This window comes from Manacus candei, unplaced genomic scaffold, assembly GCF_025592945.1.
Source record: "Manacus candei isolate 608988 ecotype Guabito, Panama unplaced genomic scaffold, ASM2559294v1 h1tg000084l, whole genome shotgun sequence".
In the NCBI taxonomy this organism is placed as follows: Eukaryota; Metazoa; Chordata; class Aves; order Passeriformes; family Pipridae; genus Manacus; species Manacus candei.
Window position 1 is genome coordinate 2,231,426 of NW_026138132.1, and position 17,420 is coordinate 2,248,845.

Below are 17,420 nucleotides of genomic sequence, written 5' to 3' on the forward strand. Positions count from 1 at the left end.
CCCTTCCCCAGGACAGTGTCCCTTTCTCAGGAGTGTTCCTTCCTCAGGATGGCATCCCTTCTCCAGGAAAAGGTCCCTTTCTCAGGATGGAATCCCTTCCTCTGGACAGCGTCCCTTCCCCATGACAGGGGAAGGGACACTCACACATCCCTCACGATGGGATTCCTTCCTCAGGAAAAGGTCCCTTTCTCAGGATGGGAACCCTTCCTCAGGACAGGATCCCTTTCTCAGGATAGGGTCACTTCCTCGGGATAATGTCCCTTTCTCAGGATGGGATCCCTTCCTCAGGACAGGATCCCTTTCTCAGGATGGGAACCCTTCCTCAGGACAGGATCCCTTTCTCAGGATGGAATTCCTTCCTCTGGACAGTGTCCCTTCCCCAAGACAGTGTCCCTCAGGATGGCATCCCTTCCTCAGGAAAAGGTCCCTTCCTCATGATGGAATCCCTTCCTTAGGAAAAGATCCCTTTCTCAGGATGGAATCCCTTCCTTAGGAAAAGGTCCCTTCCTCAGGATGGAATCCCTTCCTTAGGAAAAGTCCCTTTCTCAGGATGGAATCCCTTCCTTAGGAAAATTCCCTTCCTCAGGATGGAATCCCTTCCCCAGGAAAAGGTCCCTTCCTCAGGATGGAATCCCTCCCTCAGGACAGGATCCCTTTCCCCTTCCCCGAGGTCCCTGATCATCCCTGCCATGTTTGGGTGACCCAAACTCTTCCCTGCTCAGGGTGTAAAATCCAACAGTGTTGGAAACACTCTTAAACCCCTTGGAATGTCCCTCTGGGAGGCTCAGGATGGGCAGGCAGGGCTCCAGAGGGTGGTTGAGGGGGGACAGGCCCTGCTCTGAGGTTCCACCACCTGCTTTTCTGGGATTGTGCTTGTCCCAAAAGGCTCTGGATGGAAGGAATTGCTGGGGGAGACCGTGCAAGGCTGGGGCCTCTTGGAAATCCTAAAATCAGTGCCGGGAAAAGCCCTCAGTGGGAACAGCACTGGGAAAAAACCAACAACCGCAGCGCTGTGAGCATCCTCCCCCACTGCCTCTGCTGGTCCTCCCCTGCTCCAGCAGCATCCAGAGGGAATGTCCCTGGAGCCTCCCTCGTGTCCTCGCTGTCCCTGCCAGCTCTGGGGGCAGAGGGAGAGCCCAACTCCCCCGGGCAGCAGGAGGGGCAGAGGGATTCAACTCTCCCTGTGGAAAACGGGACCCCCGGGGCTCGGCCAAGGTGGGCAAAAAAAAAAGGGATTTTTAGCCAAAACTTTTGAATTATGAACTCTTCACCCCATTCCATGGGCAGGGACAACTTCCACTAAAACAGATATTTTATATACAGATATATTTTATATACAGATATATTTTATATGCAGATATATTTTATATACAGATGTATTTTATATACAGATATATTTTATATGCAGATATATTTTATATACAGTTATATTTTATATGCAGATATATTTTATATGCAGATATATTTTATATACAGATATATTTCATATAAAGATGTATTTTATATACAGATGTATTTTATATACAGATATATTTTATACACATTATATATCAATATATGGAATTATAATATAATTCTGGCTGCCAGGGATGGGGTGTTTTTATGGCTCCACTCATCCCTCTCCTCTGGAAGCACCCAAAAGATTCTCCTCGCTGAGTTTTCCTGCTCTTCTCCCCGGGAATCCTCCCCTCCCTTCCCCGCGGGCACGGGGGGGTGTCCTCGCCTTTCCCACCCCCCTCCTTTAACTCCCCGCCACATTTCCCACTGCTCGCAGCTTCAAACCTCCTGTAGGGTCAAGTAGAAGCTTTTCCTTGGCTCCGAACCCGCCTTTTCCTTGCCAAGAATGCGGTTTATTGCGTGCAAATGTTAGTCAACAGTTACATTATCCGCACTCAGCCTTCTTTTTCTCTCTTTTATTTTTTTTTCCCCTCTCTTTTGTTTTTTTTTTTCCCTTTCTTTTCGAGCTCTAAAGCAGCGATTTGGCAGCGAGCGGCGTTGTGGACACTCTTTAATCCTGATGGATGCGTTGGCGGCGGAGCGCGACACTAATTGACGGACATTCCCCGGTTCTGCCTCGTTAATTCCAATTAAAACTCGCCGCGGGCATTTTCTTCTCCCCTTCTCCATTAATCAAGGGGATATTGTGTTTTTATGGGGGGTAGATTAATTCCCCCGGCGCTTCCCCCCCCGCGGGATTTGCTTATTTATTATAATGATTAACAACTATAGATATAATAATTATATTAATCGTGTATTAAAAATAATTTAATCATTGTAGCAGTAATTAATAATATAAATAAATATAATATAAATATAAAATATTTTTACCATATAATATTAATATTATATATAATATTTATATTATATATTTTATTATAATCTTTTATATAATATAAATAAATAGAATATAAATATAAAATATTTGTACCACATAATATTAATATTATATATAATATTAATTATATATAATATCAATATTATACATAATATTTTATTATAATATTTTATATAATAATATTTTTATATTTTACTATTTATATACAATAATATTTTTATATAAAATATTTATATATAATGTATAATATTTATATAATATACAATATTTGTTTTATATATTTATGATACTGTACAATATATAAAATATAATATAAATATAAACTGGGCATGGTGGCAGTGATTGCAGCTCCTTTTCCATTTGGGAAGGGCTACCAGGAGAAAGAAGGGATGGGAGTGTGTGGATGGGCAGCTGGGACCAAGATCAGTCCCTCTCCCCCTCTGTCCAAGGGGGAATGTTCACTCCAACAGCTCCCAGAATAAATTCCCATTATTATGATCCCAAAGAGCCCAGATGGCCCTGACTGGGATTTTGGGATTGGAAGGCAGGGGCAGGAAAAACTGGGACAGCTTCTTGTGGTGCAAAACCCTGGGGGCCACTGGGATTGTGCTTAAATTGGGGGTGAGAAAGAAAATACTTCAATTCTAAACTCTTCCTTTAGGGAAATACTCACCTGCATCCTGGGAAATAGGATTGGAATGGGATTGGGGGGTGCTGGCTGAGGGATGGGGCAGCATTTGGGGGCTGAGCACCTAAAATTAGGGCTGGATGGTGGTTTTCCACCTGCAGAACCACCTGAGACGGTGCTTTTGGGGGGGAATATTTGACACCAAACTCTCCCCCTCACATGAGTTGTGGTGAGATCTTCAGAAAAGAAAAACCCCAAACCCCACAGAGATAAAAACCCACGGAGGCAGCCGGGATTCTTTAGCAAAGATTCTGCTCTCTTTATTCCAGAGGGTCATAAACCAGCAGCAGATAAAACAGTATCAAAAAAATCTGTACAAAAATAGCAACTATTTGCACTGGAGCAGCGAAGTTTGGGATCCAGAGCACGAGGAGGATTTTTTGGCTGCTTGGAAACCATCAGCAAGGGGGGGAAAAAAAAGAGCTCTGCCACAAGCATTTTCCCAAAGAAGCATCCAAGAAATTCAGTTTATATCTAATTTGCAGTTTCTATCTAATTTTTAGAGTTTATATCTCATTTTTAGAGTTTATATCTCGTTTTCCCAGCCCAGCTGAGTCTTTCCCAGTGTGAGGTTCCCATCCCTGCCCGTGCAAAGGACACGGGGATCCCTCTCCAGGGAATGCTCAGAGCTGTTTTCCAGCGGATTTAGTGCAAATATCACGGATTTAAGCGGCATCCCGAGGGTCTGGATGTGGGAATTCTGCGGGAGGTGCTCTCAGGGGGGGTTTTGTGCCCGGCTTTGAGGCCATAAAGAGCTTTTTGTTGTTGCAAGGAGTGGGGAAAGTGGATAAAGGAGCAGGGTTTGAAACATTGCAACAGTGGAGGGGAGATGTCCTTCCCCCCTAAAAACCCAGGCAGCGTCTGGGAGGCAAAAATGTTATCTGGAGATATTAAGAGTTACTTTGAGACAATTAAGAAGCCACTGAGTGTCCTCCAAACTCAGAGGGAAGCTTTTGATAGCGGGAGAAAATTCATATCTCCTGCAAAGGGCTCCAGCTCGGGTGTTCTCCTCTCCCTGAACTCCCTTCCCTGGAATTTGCCTTTGGAGCAGCTTTGCCTTTGCTGTGGGAGCTGCGAGATCCAGAGCAGTTCCCCCCCAAAAAAAAAAAAACATGTGAAAAGGGACAAATCCAAGAGATTTCTTAAAAAAAACCTGTGAAAAGGGACAAATCCAAGAGATTTCTTAAAAAAAACCTGTGAAAAGGGACAAATCCAAGAGATTTCTTAAAAAAAAACCTGTGTAAAGGGACAAATCCAAGGGATATCTTTCTGTATTTCCCTGCTGCAGGAGGGAGTCGGGGCCCTGAGATTATTAATTCCCCTCTTGGAAAAAAAAAAAGAGGCACCACAGGAACGTTTTGGGAGGTTCACAGGGGAAGAAACCTCCTCGTATTTTTATTTCAGAGGGTTCAATTTGTTCCAGCAGAGCTCTGCTTTTTTTTTATATTATTTTTTTGGGGGTGGAACCTAGCTCAGAAAAAAAGAAAAAATGAGTTGATGTGTCTCCTCTCTTGGAAACCTCCTTTATTTCTACATTTTTTTCCCCCTGGAATTAGAGGAGTTTTAAGGATGATTAGTTATTAAAAAAAATAAAAATAAAAAAATCGTTGCTGTTTTGCTAATTGCAAAGAGGAGTTTGCTCCCTAAAGAATGACTTGCAGGAGTTTGTCCACCAAAAAATGGCTTGTAGGAGTTTATTCAGCAAAAAATGACTTGCAGGAGTTTATTCAGCAAAAAATGGCTTGCAGGTGTTTGTTCAGCAAAAAATGACTTGTAGGATCATTATCTTGAATCTTGATCCCACAGAACCCTGGAATGCTTTGGGTTGGAAGGGGCCTTAAACCCCCCGGGATTCCAACCCCATGGAAACAGGGAATTCTCTGCTGGGAGAGCTGAACTCCTGCAGCTGCTGCTGCTTTAAACAGGGAATGTTCCAGCAGGGCCAACACCCGGATATGCAAAACTCATCTGTCAGTGCCCCATTGTCCCTGTCCCGGCCTTCTCACGGCTCCTGAGCCACCAACAGCCTTGGCACCGTGGGCACAGGGGCGGGTTTGGGTGGGGACAACCTGCCCCAGCCCCGTGCCCCCCAAAAATCCGGCTGCCCCAGCAGCATCGGGCCCTTTGTGTGGCACAAAGAAGCCGAATTCTGCCCCAAAAACACGTGTATTGCCCCGGGCGGGGGCTGAGGAGCTCAAAGGTCAGTGGTATTAGTGGTATTAATGGCAGAAATGAGATTTTTGGCCTTTTTACTAATTTTTAAGCCTAGTTTTTAGCTCGTCCAGCTCAGTGCCAGCAGTTTGCTTTTTGCCCCGAGCAATGGGCAAAGGGAAGTGGTTTGCAAAGGGGCAGAGAGGGACAGTTGGTGTCTCTGGGGCTGGACCAGCCCTTTCTGCTCCTGAAAGCTGCGGATTAGGGAATCCTGGAACGGTTTGGCTTGGAAAGGGGCCTTAAACCATCCCATTCCACCCCCTGCCAGGGGCAGGGACACCTCCCACTAGCCCGGGTTGCTCTGAGCTGGCCTTGGACACTTCCAGGGATGGGGCAGGCTCAGCTGCAATAAAACAAGATGAATTTAATGCTCAGACAGTCAAAGTCCTGGGCTTTTTTTGGCTTCTTTTTTTGATGGCTATTTTACTGTCAGCGACAAGAGGTTCGTGCAGAAGACACCGAGACCGTTTCTGCGAATCCCTCCCCTAATTAGCACTAGAAAGGGCAGGGACACCTTCCACTAGCCCAGGTTGCTCCAACCCGGCCTTGGACACTTCCAGGGACGGGGCAGCCACAGCTGGGCGAGCCCAGAGCGTTGCAGTAAAACAATTTAATTGAATTAAAAATTAAATTTAATTTTGTGCTTTAATTTAATGCTCAAACACTTAAAAGTCTTGGGCTTTTTTTTTTTTTTTTTGGCTTCTTTTTTTGGTGGTTATTTTACCGCCAGCGACAAGAGGTTCGTGCAGAAGACACCGAGATCGTTACTGCGAATCCCTCCCCTAATTAGCACTAGAAAGGGCAGGGACACCTCCCACTAGCCCAGGTTGCTCCAACCCGGCCTTGGACACTTCCAGGGACGGGGCAGCCACAGCTGGGAGAGCCCAGAGAGTTTCAGTAAAACAGCTTGAATTAAACGCTTTAATTTAATGCTCAAACACTAAGTCTTGGGCTCTTTTTTTGGCTTCTTTTTTTGGTGGTTATTTTACCGCCAGCGACAAGAGGTTCGTGCAGAAGACACCGAGATCGTTACTGCCAATCCCTCCCCTAATTAGCACTAGAAAAGGCGACGCCGCGCCCGGGATTTAAAGCAGAAAAACGACATTTTCTGCTTAAAAAAAAAAAAAAAAAAAAAAAAAAAGGGGGAAAAAGAAAGAAAAAAAAAGCTGTTGCTACCAGGAGGGGCTCCAGCCGTGCAGGTAGTAGAGGCAGGGCAGGTAGGGCCAGGTGGCCCTGAGGGCGAGCAGCGATGCCCCCGGCAGCTCCGGGTGCCCCTTGTGCCCGGCCAGGGCAGTGTCCGAGCGCGCCAGCTCCGCCGTCACCTGTTTCCTCTTGGTCTTGTACCTGCGGTTCTGGAACCAGATCTTCACCTGCGTCTCGGTGAGCTGCAGGTTCCGGGCCAGGTGGGCTCTCTCGGGGGCCGACAGGTATTTCTGGTGGCTGAATTTCCTCTCCAGCTCGATGACCTGGCTGTGAGAGAAGGCGGCCCGGGAGCGCTTGGGGGGCTTGGGGGGGCGAGGGGAGGCGGGCAGGGGGGGGTCACACCCCGCCAGGTAACTCTGCACTGGGGCATCTGTGGAGAGAAGAGAGAGTTACCCCCAAAATCCTGGAGAGTTACCACCAAAATCCCGGAGAGTTAACCCCAAAATCCCGGAGAGTTACCCCCAAAATCCCAGAGAGTTACCCTCAAAATCCTGCAGAGTTAGCCCCAAAATCCCACAGAGTTAATCCCAAAATCCCAGAGAGTTACCCCCAAAATCCTGCAGAGTTACCCCCAAAATCCCGGAGAGTTACCCCCAAAATCCCAGAGAGTTATCCCCAAAGTCCCAGAAAGTTAACCCCAAATCCCAGAGAGTTACCCCCAAAATCCCACAGAGTTACCGCCAAAATCCCTCAGAGTTAACCCCAAAATCCCAGAGAGTTACCCCCAAAATCTCAGAGAGTTACCCCCAAAATCTCAGAGAGTTACCCCCAAAATCCTGCAGAGTTAACCCCAAAATCCCGCAGATTGAACCCCAAAATCCCGCAGAGCAGAAGGTTGGTGTTGTCCCGGGAATGTTTTGGTGGATTTGATGGATTTGTTCAGTGTGGGGGGTTTGGGAGTCACGGGAAAGGGAGGGGTTTGTGTTCCTGGATCAGAGGGGTTCATCCCAGAGATTCAAGGGATGGGATAGGGTAGGGGTAGGAATGGGATGGGACAGGATAGGATAGGGAAAGGATAAGGATAGGGAAAGGGCAGGGATAGGGAAAGGATAAGGATAAGGATAAGGATAAGGATAAGGATAAGGATAAGGATAAGGATAAGGATAAGGATAAGGATAAGGATAAGGATAGGAAAGGATAGGAAAGGATAGGAAAGGATAGGAAAGGATAGGAAAGGATAGGATAGGAAAAGGATAGGGATAGGGGAAGGACAGGGATAGGATAGGGATGGATAAGGATAGGGATAGGACAAGGAGTAGGACAAGGATAGAAGGCAATAATATCCTTGGAAAGGGATCCTTTTCAGTGCTGGTGGAAGTTCTCCCCAAGCCCCCAAGGTTCTGTTGTGTCCCGTGTGGTGTCAAAGGCTCTTGAGATTTTTAATGCAGAATTCACATTTTTAGGCTTTTTTTTTTTTTTTAATATCCTCCTGTGCCCACAGGAAAATCCTGATTCCCAAAGAGAACCAATCCTCAGGCTCCAGAGGATGGCTCAGGAGCGGGGGATCAGAGCCTGATTCCCAAAGAATCCCAAAGAAAGTCCTCAGGCTCCAGAGGATGGATCAGAGCAGCTCGGAGCAGACTGCAGGTGGCAAGCACTGAAAACCAATCCCTTCCTTTTCCATCTCGCAGCTCCAAGCAATTTTTGGGGCAGTTTGAAACCTTCAGGCCTGGCTTTCCACCCCAAACTGCAGAGCTGGCCCTGGATCCCAGTGTTTGCCTCCGGATTATCCCTCGTGGCACCGATGGATCACCGGAGTCACGGCCCAGAGCTCCCGGGAAGTGTCACCTGGAGCTCCTGAAGCTTCTCAATTCGCTTTATTTGGGCAGTTCATTCCTTTCTGGGCATTGTCAGGATGGAAAGGAGCCAGTTTTCGTTTGCCTTTAGTGATTTTTTTTAAAGTGTATTTTCTCAAGGTGTGAACACAACGCTGGAGGTGGAAACAACAGATCCCAGCTGGTGCAAATCCTGGTTGTCCCCCTGGAATGCCAGGGCTGGGCTCATTTACACTCCTGGGAGATTTGGGGTGGCTTTTAGTGATTTTGGGTTTTTTTTTTGATTAATCAGCCCAGGGGCTGTCTCTGAACTTGCTTTTATGTAGGAACTTCTTTTAATAGAATTGAGCTGCAAAGCCAAGATTCCCCTGGCAGGGGCTGCTGGAGGGAGCAGGATCTGCTCACCAGGGAGTTCAAAATTGCTTTTTTGGCTGTTTTAGCTCAGGGAAAGGCTGAGTCCCACCCTCACCCACCCCCAGCCCTGGATGGGCTGGTGCTGCAGCAGGGACAGGGACACCAGGCACAAAAACTCATGTTTTGGGATGCTGGGCTCTGCATTCCGCCTTTCCTGGGATCTTCTGCATCAAAAGGGAATTTGTTTCCCAAGGGATTGTAGGAATGTATCAACTGGGAGTTTTTAAACATCACTGTAGGCAGGTTCAGACCTTGGAGTTGTTTGAGGCACCTGGAGAAAGGTTTTCCCACAGTCCCTAAATCCCCTCCTCTGCCCCTGCCAGGGCTGGGAAGCTCCGGGGGTTTGATCCAAGTGTGTCTGATCCAGCAGCTGGGGCTGGATCCTGTCCCTGGGCTGAGCCAGGTACAGCCATTCTTGATCCATTCCTGATCCCAGCACAGACATTCCTGATCCATTCCCTGATCCCAGCACAGCCATTCCTGATCCATTCCTGATCCCAGCACAGCCATTCCTGATCCATTCCCTGATCCCAGCACAGCCATTCCTGATCCATTCCTGATCCCAGCACAGCCATTCCTGATCCATTCCTGATCCCAGCACAGCCATTCCTGATCCATTCCCTGACCCCAGCACAGACATTCCTGATCCATTCCCTGATCCATTCCCTGATCCATTCCCGATCCATTCCCCAATCCCAGCCCAGCCATTCCCGATCCATTCCCTGCCCCATTCCCAGCCCGCCGGCTCCTGCAGGAGCTCTCAGCCCTTACCTGTGTCGGCTTCCCGGGCTGTCCCTGTGCCGTGGGATGCTCCCGTGGGATGGGGGCTCCCGGGGGGGTTCCCGGGCTCGGAGCCGCCCTCCCTGCCCTCGCCCGGGGCCGCTCCGCTCTCCCCATTCCCGGCGCTGCCAACCCCTCTGCTCCTGTCCCTGTCCAGCCGCGCTCCGCGCTCCGCCCCATCCCAGAGGATGTCTTGGATGAGGAAGGATGTCCTGGGCCTGGAGGAGGTCGGGCTGGGCTGCTGGGGGGCCGGGGGGCTCCGGCTCATCGCTGCCGGGGCGCTGCTGGGGGAGCTCTGCCTCCTTCCCGGGAGCGCCCCGGCGCTCATCCTCCTCCTCCTCCTCCTCCTCCTCCTTCCTTCTCCTTCTCCTCCTTCCTTCTCCTTCTCCTCCTTCCTTCTCCTTCTCCTCCTTCCTTCTCCTTCTCCTCCTTCCTTCTCCTTCTCCTCCTTCCTTCTCCTTCTCCTCCTTCCTTCTCCTTCTCCTCCTTCCTTCTCCTTCTCCTCCTTCCTTCTCCTTCTCCTCCTTCCTTCTCCTTCTCCTCCTTCCTTCTCCTTCTCCTCCTTCCTTCTCCTTCTCCTCCTTCCTTCTCCTTCTCCTCCTTCCTTCTCCTTCTCCTCCTTCCTTCTCCTTCTCCTCCTTCCTTCTCCTTCTCCTTCTCCTTCTCCTTCTCCTTCTCCTTCTCCTTCTCCTTCTCCTTCTCCTTCTCCTTCTCCTTCTCCTTCTCCTTCTCCTTCTCCTTCTCCTTCTCCTTCTCCTTCTCCTTCTCCTTCTCCTTCTCCTTCTCCTCCTCCCGCTGGCCCTGCCCGGAGCTTCGCTGCCTTCCCCCCCTCCCGGCTCTGGATTTATCCCGGCGGCAGCCAAGCCTCCCGGGGCTGATTGGAGAGCCCCGGCGGTGTCTACGCCCTTCCCTCGGCTCTTGGCTCCCGGCGCGTTTTTGGCTCTTGGCTTCTCCCTCTTGCTCCGCACGCGGATCCTTCCCCAGGGATCCCTTCCCTGCTGACACATCACCCCCTGGCTTTTAGGACCAGGAGAAGGATGGGAGTTTGGGGATCAAAACGCTTCCAGACTGAGTTTTTTTTTGGGAGAGGAGACAGAGCTCTGCTCCCTCCTCCTTGTGGGAATGATTTCTATCCCTGAGCTCTTTGGGAAAACGCCGCTTTCAGGGGGGGAAAAGTGAAGAACTGAAAGGGTTGGGTGGTTTTTTAGTTTATTTGGGGGGGTTTTCTTCCCTCTGATGCATTTCCAGTGTGTTGGAGAACAGGGGGAAAGTGTCAAAGAGCTTTTCACCCACTTTGCAGAGCTGAAGAAGAAGGTGGAACACAGAGGGGGAGCAGCTCCAGAGGCAAATCCTCGCATGGAAAAGGGCTGAGGGTTCACACGAAGGTTTAAGCCTAAAGCTCAGCCTAATTCCTTGCCCACCTGTGGGATGAGGAAGCTTCAGGACCTTTACACACCACCCTGCAAGGCCTTGGGCACCCAAAAGGGGCAAAACCTTCCCAAATCCGAGAAAACCCACGAGTGTTAAAACAGATTATTTTCCTCAGGATCTACTTTGTTTGTAGCTGTTCTTCCAGAGTTTCTGTTTGGAATATATCAATATATCTCAATAAATCATGACCTCCAATAGCTCTGGTGACTCCAGACTCCTTTTGCTGGTGGAATGAGCACTGGTCAACCCTTTTATTCCCAAAACTTGCCCAAACCCAGCTTTTCCCCTCAGCTGAAAAGCCTGGGCGTGTTTTTTTTTTTAACCTTAAAAAGGGAAACAATAGATTTCCCTGCAGTCCCCCGAGGACTTTGTTGATTTTACAGGAGGGTGTTTGGTTACAGCAGCCCAAAGCCTGGAGCAGGTTGTGCAAACTGTCCCAAACTCTGCTTTATCCTGCCCTTTTTTTTCCCCTCCTTCTTTAACCTGCTGGCCTGGAAAATATCCCCCTGTATCCACTGCATGCTCGGAAAACCTCAGCAGCTCCAATAATTCAGTCAGAGAACGGGAATTTGGGAAGATTTATGGAGGAATTGGAGGCCGAGGGTTTTACTGTGACTCTCCAACCCCCAAATTTTGGTTCTGGAGAGCGAATTAGGGGTTGGGGAAGGTGCTGCTGGAGGGTGGGGGGGTTCCAAAGGGTCCCTCTGGATTTAGGGGACAGTTTTCCCACCACAGAGCCCCTTCTCCTGCACCCACAGGGGCTCAACCCAGTGTCCATCCACGACCATTCCGGGCTCCAGACCCAGCAGAAGGGCTTCTCTTCCCGAGGGATCATTTAATTCCAGTTTATCACTTCCCAAACCACAACAGGGGAATAAATGGTGACTTCCCAGAACGTCTGGAGCTGTTCAGTTGGATCCAAAAGGATCCTGGAGTCCTGGCCCTGCACAGGACAGCCCCAACCATCCCACCACGTGCTGCCCAAACACTCCCCCTGCACTCATAATTCCCATTTCCAAAACCCTTTTCACCCTGAGCTGGCAAGGGAAACGATTTCCTTCCTGGATTTCTGTGTTGATTCGGGGGAGTTCCCTGTGCTTTGCCTCGTTCTGCTGCCGAAGCTCCAAGGAAAACCTCTCAGCCCCCACACTGGGATGCTGCCCTTTGCCAGGGCTTTTCCCGGTGCCAGCAGCAATTCCCAGTGCAAGGACCCCATGGAATCTTCCCCTGGGGCAGAGCCCTGAGCCCCAGCTGCTTCCAGGAGATATCCCTGAGTGAGTGTGGATGGATGGAGGGGAGGAGAAGGGGCAGGATCCAGGCCTTTCCAGGGGCTCCAGAGCCTGGGAGCAGCAGGAAGAGGAGTTATCTCCCCCAGGGGGATTTTCTGGTTTGATCTGGGTGGCAGGGATGTCCCATTTGGGAAGTGATGGGGCTGAGTGGGATCACAGATAAAAGCTTAATTGCCTCCTGCAAGTCTTTTGGGGAGGATAAGAAGCTGTTGGGAATGAGGTGGGAAGAGGGGGGAACAGCCTGGAAAAGGGACAGGGATGGAGAGGGGGAGATTTCCCCTGTCCTGTGTGGTGGTGACTCTGTGTCACCGGGACATCCAGCTCTCCTGTATTTAATAAATACATTTATTAATAAATATATTTATTAATATGTATTAATATCAATATATAATCAGCAACATTTATTAAATGCATTTAATAAATGTCTATCCCTATTTATTAATAAATTTAATAAATAGGGATAGACATATAAATATACATTATAATAATATATAAAATATAATATAATATGTATAATATTATAATAATAGATAAGAAATATTATATAAATATAATCAATACATAAATATAATCAAGGCATTTGATGCTGGATCCTGATTTAGGAATCCTGGACCTCTTGGTTGCTCAGGGATGGGGTTGGGATAATTCAGGTGGCACCGACCCCCAGTGGGATCCTGGGAACTGCCCCATAACGTACCTACAAACCCATTTTAGCAACAAAGAAAAACCAGGAGAGCTGAAAACATTTGTCAGGAGTTAAGGAGAGGGATAAACCTTGGAGGGGGTTAAACCTTGGAGGGGGTTAAACCTTGGGAGCTCCCTGAGCTTGGACCACAAGGTGATTATCTTTCTGCATTAATTATTAGCATTTAATTAGAGTTTAATTTTTTTTCTGTGAGCTAGGTTTTTGATGCTCAGGTGCCAAAACCACGGATGGAAAAATTCCAAATACAAAGTGAGGGGAAGGCGAGAGTGAAAACACCATTTTATCAACTGGGGTTTTATTTGCAAATAATCAATAATAATAATAATAATAATAATAATAATAATAATAATAATAATAGTAATAGTAATAATGATAAAGACAGAAATGGACACCTGTGCTGGGAGATATTAAGACACATAAATCAGAAATATATTTCAAAAGATTAGAAGAAGTCAAACCGTTCAATGCTGTCCACAAAAAAACAACAGTGGTGTGTGTTTTCCATTCGTCCTTAGGAAGAAATCCGGTGTTCACACCCTCCTGATGGAGCAAATCCCGGAGGAGCAAATCCTCTGGGAGCTGGGAGGGGCCAGACTCCAAATCCTCGTGTTTAATAATAAATAACAGAGTCCTTGGCTCCCCAAAGTCTCAGTGTTGGGGTGGCAGCATCCCCTTCTCTCCCGAGCTTTTCCAGGGAGCTTCTCCCGAGTTTTTCCAGGGAGCTTCTCCCGAGTTTTTCCAGGGAGCTTCTCCCGAGCTTTTCCAGGGAGCTTCTCCCGAGTTTTTCCAGGGAGCTTTTCCCAGGTTTTTCCCTCTGCTGAAAGGGTGCTGGAGCGGTCCCGCTGCCCGGGCTGGCGGGAATCCTTTGGATTTGGCTCCTGGATCGTCCTCACCTCCACCTGCCAGCCCTGAGCCCCCCCCCGAGGGCCGGGGGTGGGAGCTGGGCAGCGCTGGCCATTCCCAGGCTCCCGGGGGTGGCACCGGGGGGCAGCCCGGGATATCCCCCCCCAAATCCAGCCCCGCAGGAGCCGTAGCAGGACCGGCAGGAATAAGGACCGGCAGACAGGCTGGCAAAGGCCAGGTAAGGCCGGGAACCCCCCAGGCAGGGTTTGCCATCCCTGACCAGCACTGGCACTGCCACCCTGCGCGGGGGGGGCGGGGGGTGGGCGGCCAATTCCAGGGATTTGTCCTGGCGTTGCCTCTTGCTCTTGTAGCGCCGGTTCTGGAACCAGATCTTCACCTGCGTGGGGCTGAGCTGGAGCAGCCGCGCCAGCTCCTCCCGCTCCGGCGCCGCCAGGTATTTCTGCCGCTGGAATCGCTGCTCCAGCTGGAAAACCTGCGCCTGGGAGAACAGGACGCGCGGCTTCCTCCTCTGCCGCGGCCGGGGGGGGCTTTTCTTCTCCTCCTCCCCCTCCAAGGGAGGGGCGAGCGAACATTTCCCTGCAGAGAAGTAAAAAAAACGCGGCGGAGTGAGCCCCGAATCCATCCCCCTTCCCATTCCACCGGGAACGGCATCCCTCGGGAATAAGGTGAAACGGGGCTGAGATAGGGGATGAATTAATAAATCAATAAATCAAAGCTTGATGGCCGGTAAATTTAAGGCTGATGGTGGATAAACTGATGAATTAACAAATTTAAGGCTGGTAGTTGAGAAATGAAGAAATTAATAAATTTAGGACTGAGAGTCTATAAATTAATAAATTAATAAATTAATAAATTAATAAATTAATAAATTAATAAATTAATAAATTAATAAATTAATAAATTCATAAATCAATAAATTATTAAATTAATAAATTTAAGGCTGATAGTCAATAAACTGATAAATTAACAAATTTGAGGCTGATAGTCCATAAATTTAAGGCTGATAGTTGATAAATTAAGAAATTAATAAATCGAAGGCTGAGAGTTTATAAATTAAGAAATTGATAAATTGAAGGCTGGTAGTCGATAAATTTAAGGCTGACAGTTGATAAATCAATAAATTGATAAGTTAATAAATTGAAGGCTGGTAGTCGATAAATTTAAGTCTGATAGTTGATAAACTGATAAATTGGCAAATTAATAAATTTAAGGCTGGCAGTTGATAAATTAAGAAATTAATAAACTGAAGGCTGGTAGTCGGTAAATTTAAGGCTGATAGTTGGTAAATCAATAAATTGATAAGTTAATAAATATAAGGCTGATATTTGATAAATAAAGGCTGATAGTTGATAAACTGATAAATTAATAAATTAATAAATTTAAGGCTGATAGTTGATAAATCAATAAATTGATAAATTAATAAATTTAAGGCTGATAGCTGATAAATTAACATGAACTTTCCTCTGATGTTTAACGGGAATTTAAGGATATTCCCGCCCCCCCCCTTTTTTTTTTTTTTTGATAGAATTAGGCTGTTCTATTAATTCTGGATAGCGGCTGCTTTTGGTGCCTCCTAAGGATTCCTGGGATATTTTGGGAGTGCCGCCCTGGGCAGCTCCAGCCTGAGGGGCACAGGGAAAGTGGGGCACGGGAGGGATGGAACCCAGACCTCCAGAACCCAGGAAAGGGGGATCCCACATCCCTGCGAATTCCAGCAAAACAAAAAAAAACCGAAAGGGCTGGGAATGAAGGAGGAAAAACTGTTGGCTCCGGGAGAAGACTCCAAGGAGTCGCTGGTTCGGTTTTTTTGGGATTTGCCGGGATTTCGCGCGGCACGCGAGCAACTGGGATCATTCCATGCAGCCGCTTCCCGGCTCTTGGGATGCGCTCGGGTTCCCCGGCAGGCGATTCCCAGCATTCCTGCGGGAGTTCCAGGGGATTCTGCGGGGAAATGGGGGGTCGGAGGGCTCCGAATGCAGGTGCGGAGCGGGCAGAGCCCACCCCGGGCTCCTCTCGCCCCCTCCCGCTCTCTCCCGCTGGATCCCAGTGCCGCCCAGTGCTCGCGCTCCGCTCCCACTGGTTTCCCCGTTCCTCCGCTCCGCGGCCGCCGGGAATTGGGGAAACACGAGCGCAGGAAACTTTGCGGGATTTTGGCAGCGGGGAGAAGGGGGGACACGCCCGATCCCCCCTCGGGGACCGCCCCGGAGCATCCCCGGGAGCGCCTCGGCGTCCCCGGCGGGGACGATCTACGAAGCATAGACACGGGGCGGGGGTTGTCATCGGAAACGGTGGCGGTGGGTGATTTTGGGGCAGAAAAAGCCCCAGTTCTGTCCTATATCCACCCCCTCCCAGCTGTATCCACCCCCCCGGCCGTTCCGTTCCGTTCCGTTCCCCCGGGGCAGCCGGAGCTCCGGGAGCGCACGGGGGATGCGCTGGCGCTCCGGGGCTCACCGGGATGCCCCGAAAATACCCTGAACAACCCCCCCCCAAACATATCACAGGGAAAAAAAGGGGAAAAAAGGTGAAAAATGAGGGAACTGGCCGTGGCCCGCGGCGGGGACCACCGGGAGCGGTGGGAAGGGGCGTGCGAGGATGCAACGAGCGGCTCCGCTGCTCTCGGTTTTCCGCTCCAGAGGAACGAAAGCAGCTCTGTGGGGTCCTCCCGGTCTCTCTGTCCCTCTCTTTAGGGGAGTCCTCCCCGCCCCGCCGCCCCCCCGGCCCCGAGGGTCACTCACGCGGCGGCGGCTCGTCCTCGCCTTCGGGGCTGCGGGCGCTGCGGGGTCCGGAGGGGGCGCGGGGGCCCCCGGCAGCCTCCGGCCGCTCCAGGTTGAGGATGTCCTTCACCGAGAAGGGGGTGGGCAGCATCTCCCGGGGCCGGGGGGCCGCGGGGGTGCCGGAGCCACCGAGCGCTCCCAGCCCCGCTCCCGCCTCGGACCCTCCCGCAGCCGCCGGGTCGGGCACCACCCCCGGCCCCCGCCGGCCCACCGGGCTCGGGGGGGTCCCCGGGGGTCGCAGGGAGAAGGGAAAGGAGGGACAGTCCCCCGGAGGGCTCTCCCTGCAGCCCGGGATGCTCCGGCTCCCCACACGCTGCCCCCCCCGAGCTCCGAGGAAGGAGCAGCCCCTTCCCTCCGTGTTTCCAAAACAAGGGAAGAGCGAAGGGGGGGGCTGGAAAGGGCTGTTGGGGTTTGGGCTAAGCCGCAATAAAACAAATCGAGTCGATTTAGCTCCATTAAGGTCACATTAGCGAGCGGCTTCGGGAGATAAGGGCTGATAAGGAGCGCAGACCACCAAGCTCCTGCGGGCGGTGGGGGGGGGGACGCTGGAGGAGCCCTCGCGACACGGGGACAGCTCCGGGCCCCAGTTCCCTCCCAGTTCCCTTCCAGTTCCCTCCCAGGATGTCCCAGTGCTGCCTCGGGCGGGCACCGAGCCGGCAGCCCCGTGCCAGGGCACGGAGCGGGGCCAGGGCACCCCGCAGGAGTTTGGGGAGCGGGGTGGGCTCGCGGTCCCCCGTGGGGTGATGCCGGGCCTTATCTGAGCCCGGGGACCGGCGACTTCAATTAAAATTCCTGGCCGGCCTCAGGCGCTGGTGTTTGCTGACAGCCCTGACAGAGCCGGGGCTCGTTTGTGTCTGGGCTGGGCCGGTATCTCCCGCAGCACCGGAACGGCCAAACCGGGCTGGGAGGGGGGGCTGAATAAATAAACCACCTAAAGGCAGGCGAGGAAG

The 17,420-nt window shown here is 50.3% G+C and overlaps 2 protein-coding genes across 2 annotated transcripts; both read right to left on the reverse strand.

The window, feature by feature from the left end:
• Positions 1 to 6,382: 6,382 nt before the first annotated feature.
• NKX3-1 (NK3 homeobox 1) lies at positions 6,383 to 9,755 on the reverse strand. Its single transcript, XM_051811935.1, has 2 exons — positions 9,398 to 9,755; positions 6,383 to 6,807 (listed from the first exon to the last, which is right to left on the reverse strand). Exons 1-2 carry the CDS (start codon positions 9,732 to 9,734, stop codon positions 6,407 to 6,409), a joined length of 738 nt encoding a protein of 245 aa, XP_051667895.1. The 5' UTR covers positions 9,735 to 9,755; the 3' UTR covers positions 6,383 to 6,406.
• Positions 9,756 to 13,721: 3,966 nt separating this feature from the next.
• On the reverse strand, positions 13,722 to 16,561 carry NKX2-6 (NK2 homeobox 6). Its single transcript, XM_051811968.1, has 2 exons — positions 16,432 to 16,561; positions 13,722 to 14,272 (listed from the first exon to the last, which is right to left on the reverse strand). The coding sequence occupies exons 1-2, from the start codon at positions 16,559 to 16,561 to the stop codon at positions 13,722 to 13,724; spliced, it is 681 nt and encodes a 226-aa protein (XP_051667928.1).
• Between the last annotated feature and the right edge of the window lie 859 nt (positions 16,562 to 17,420).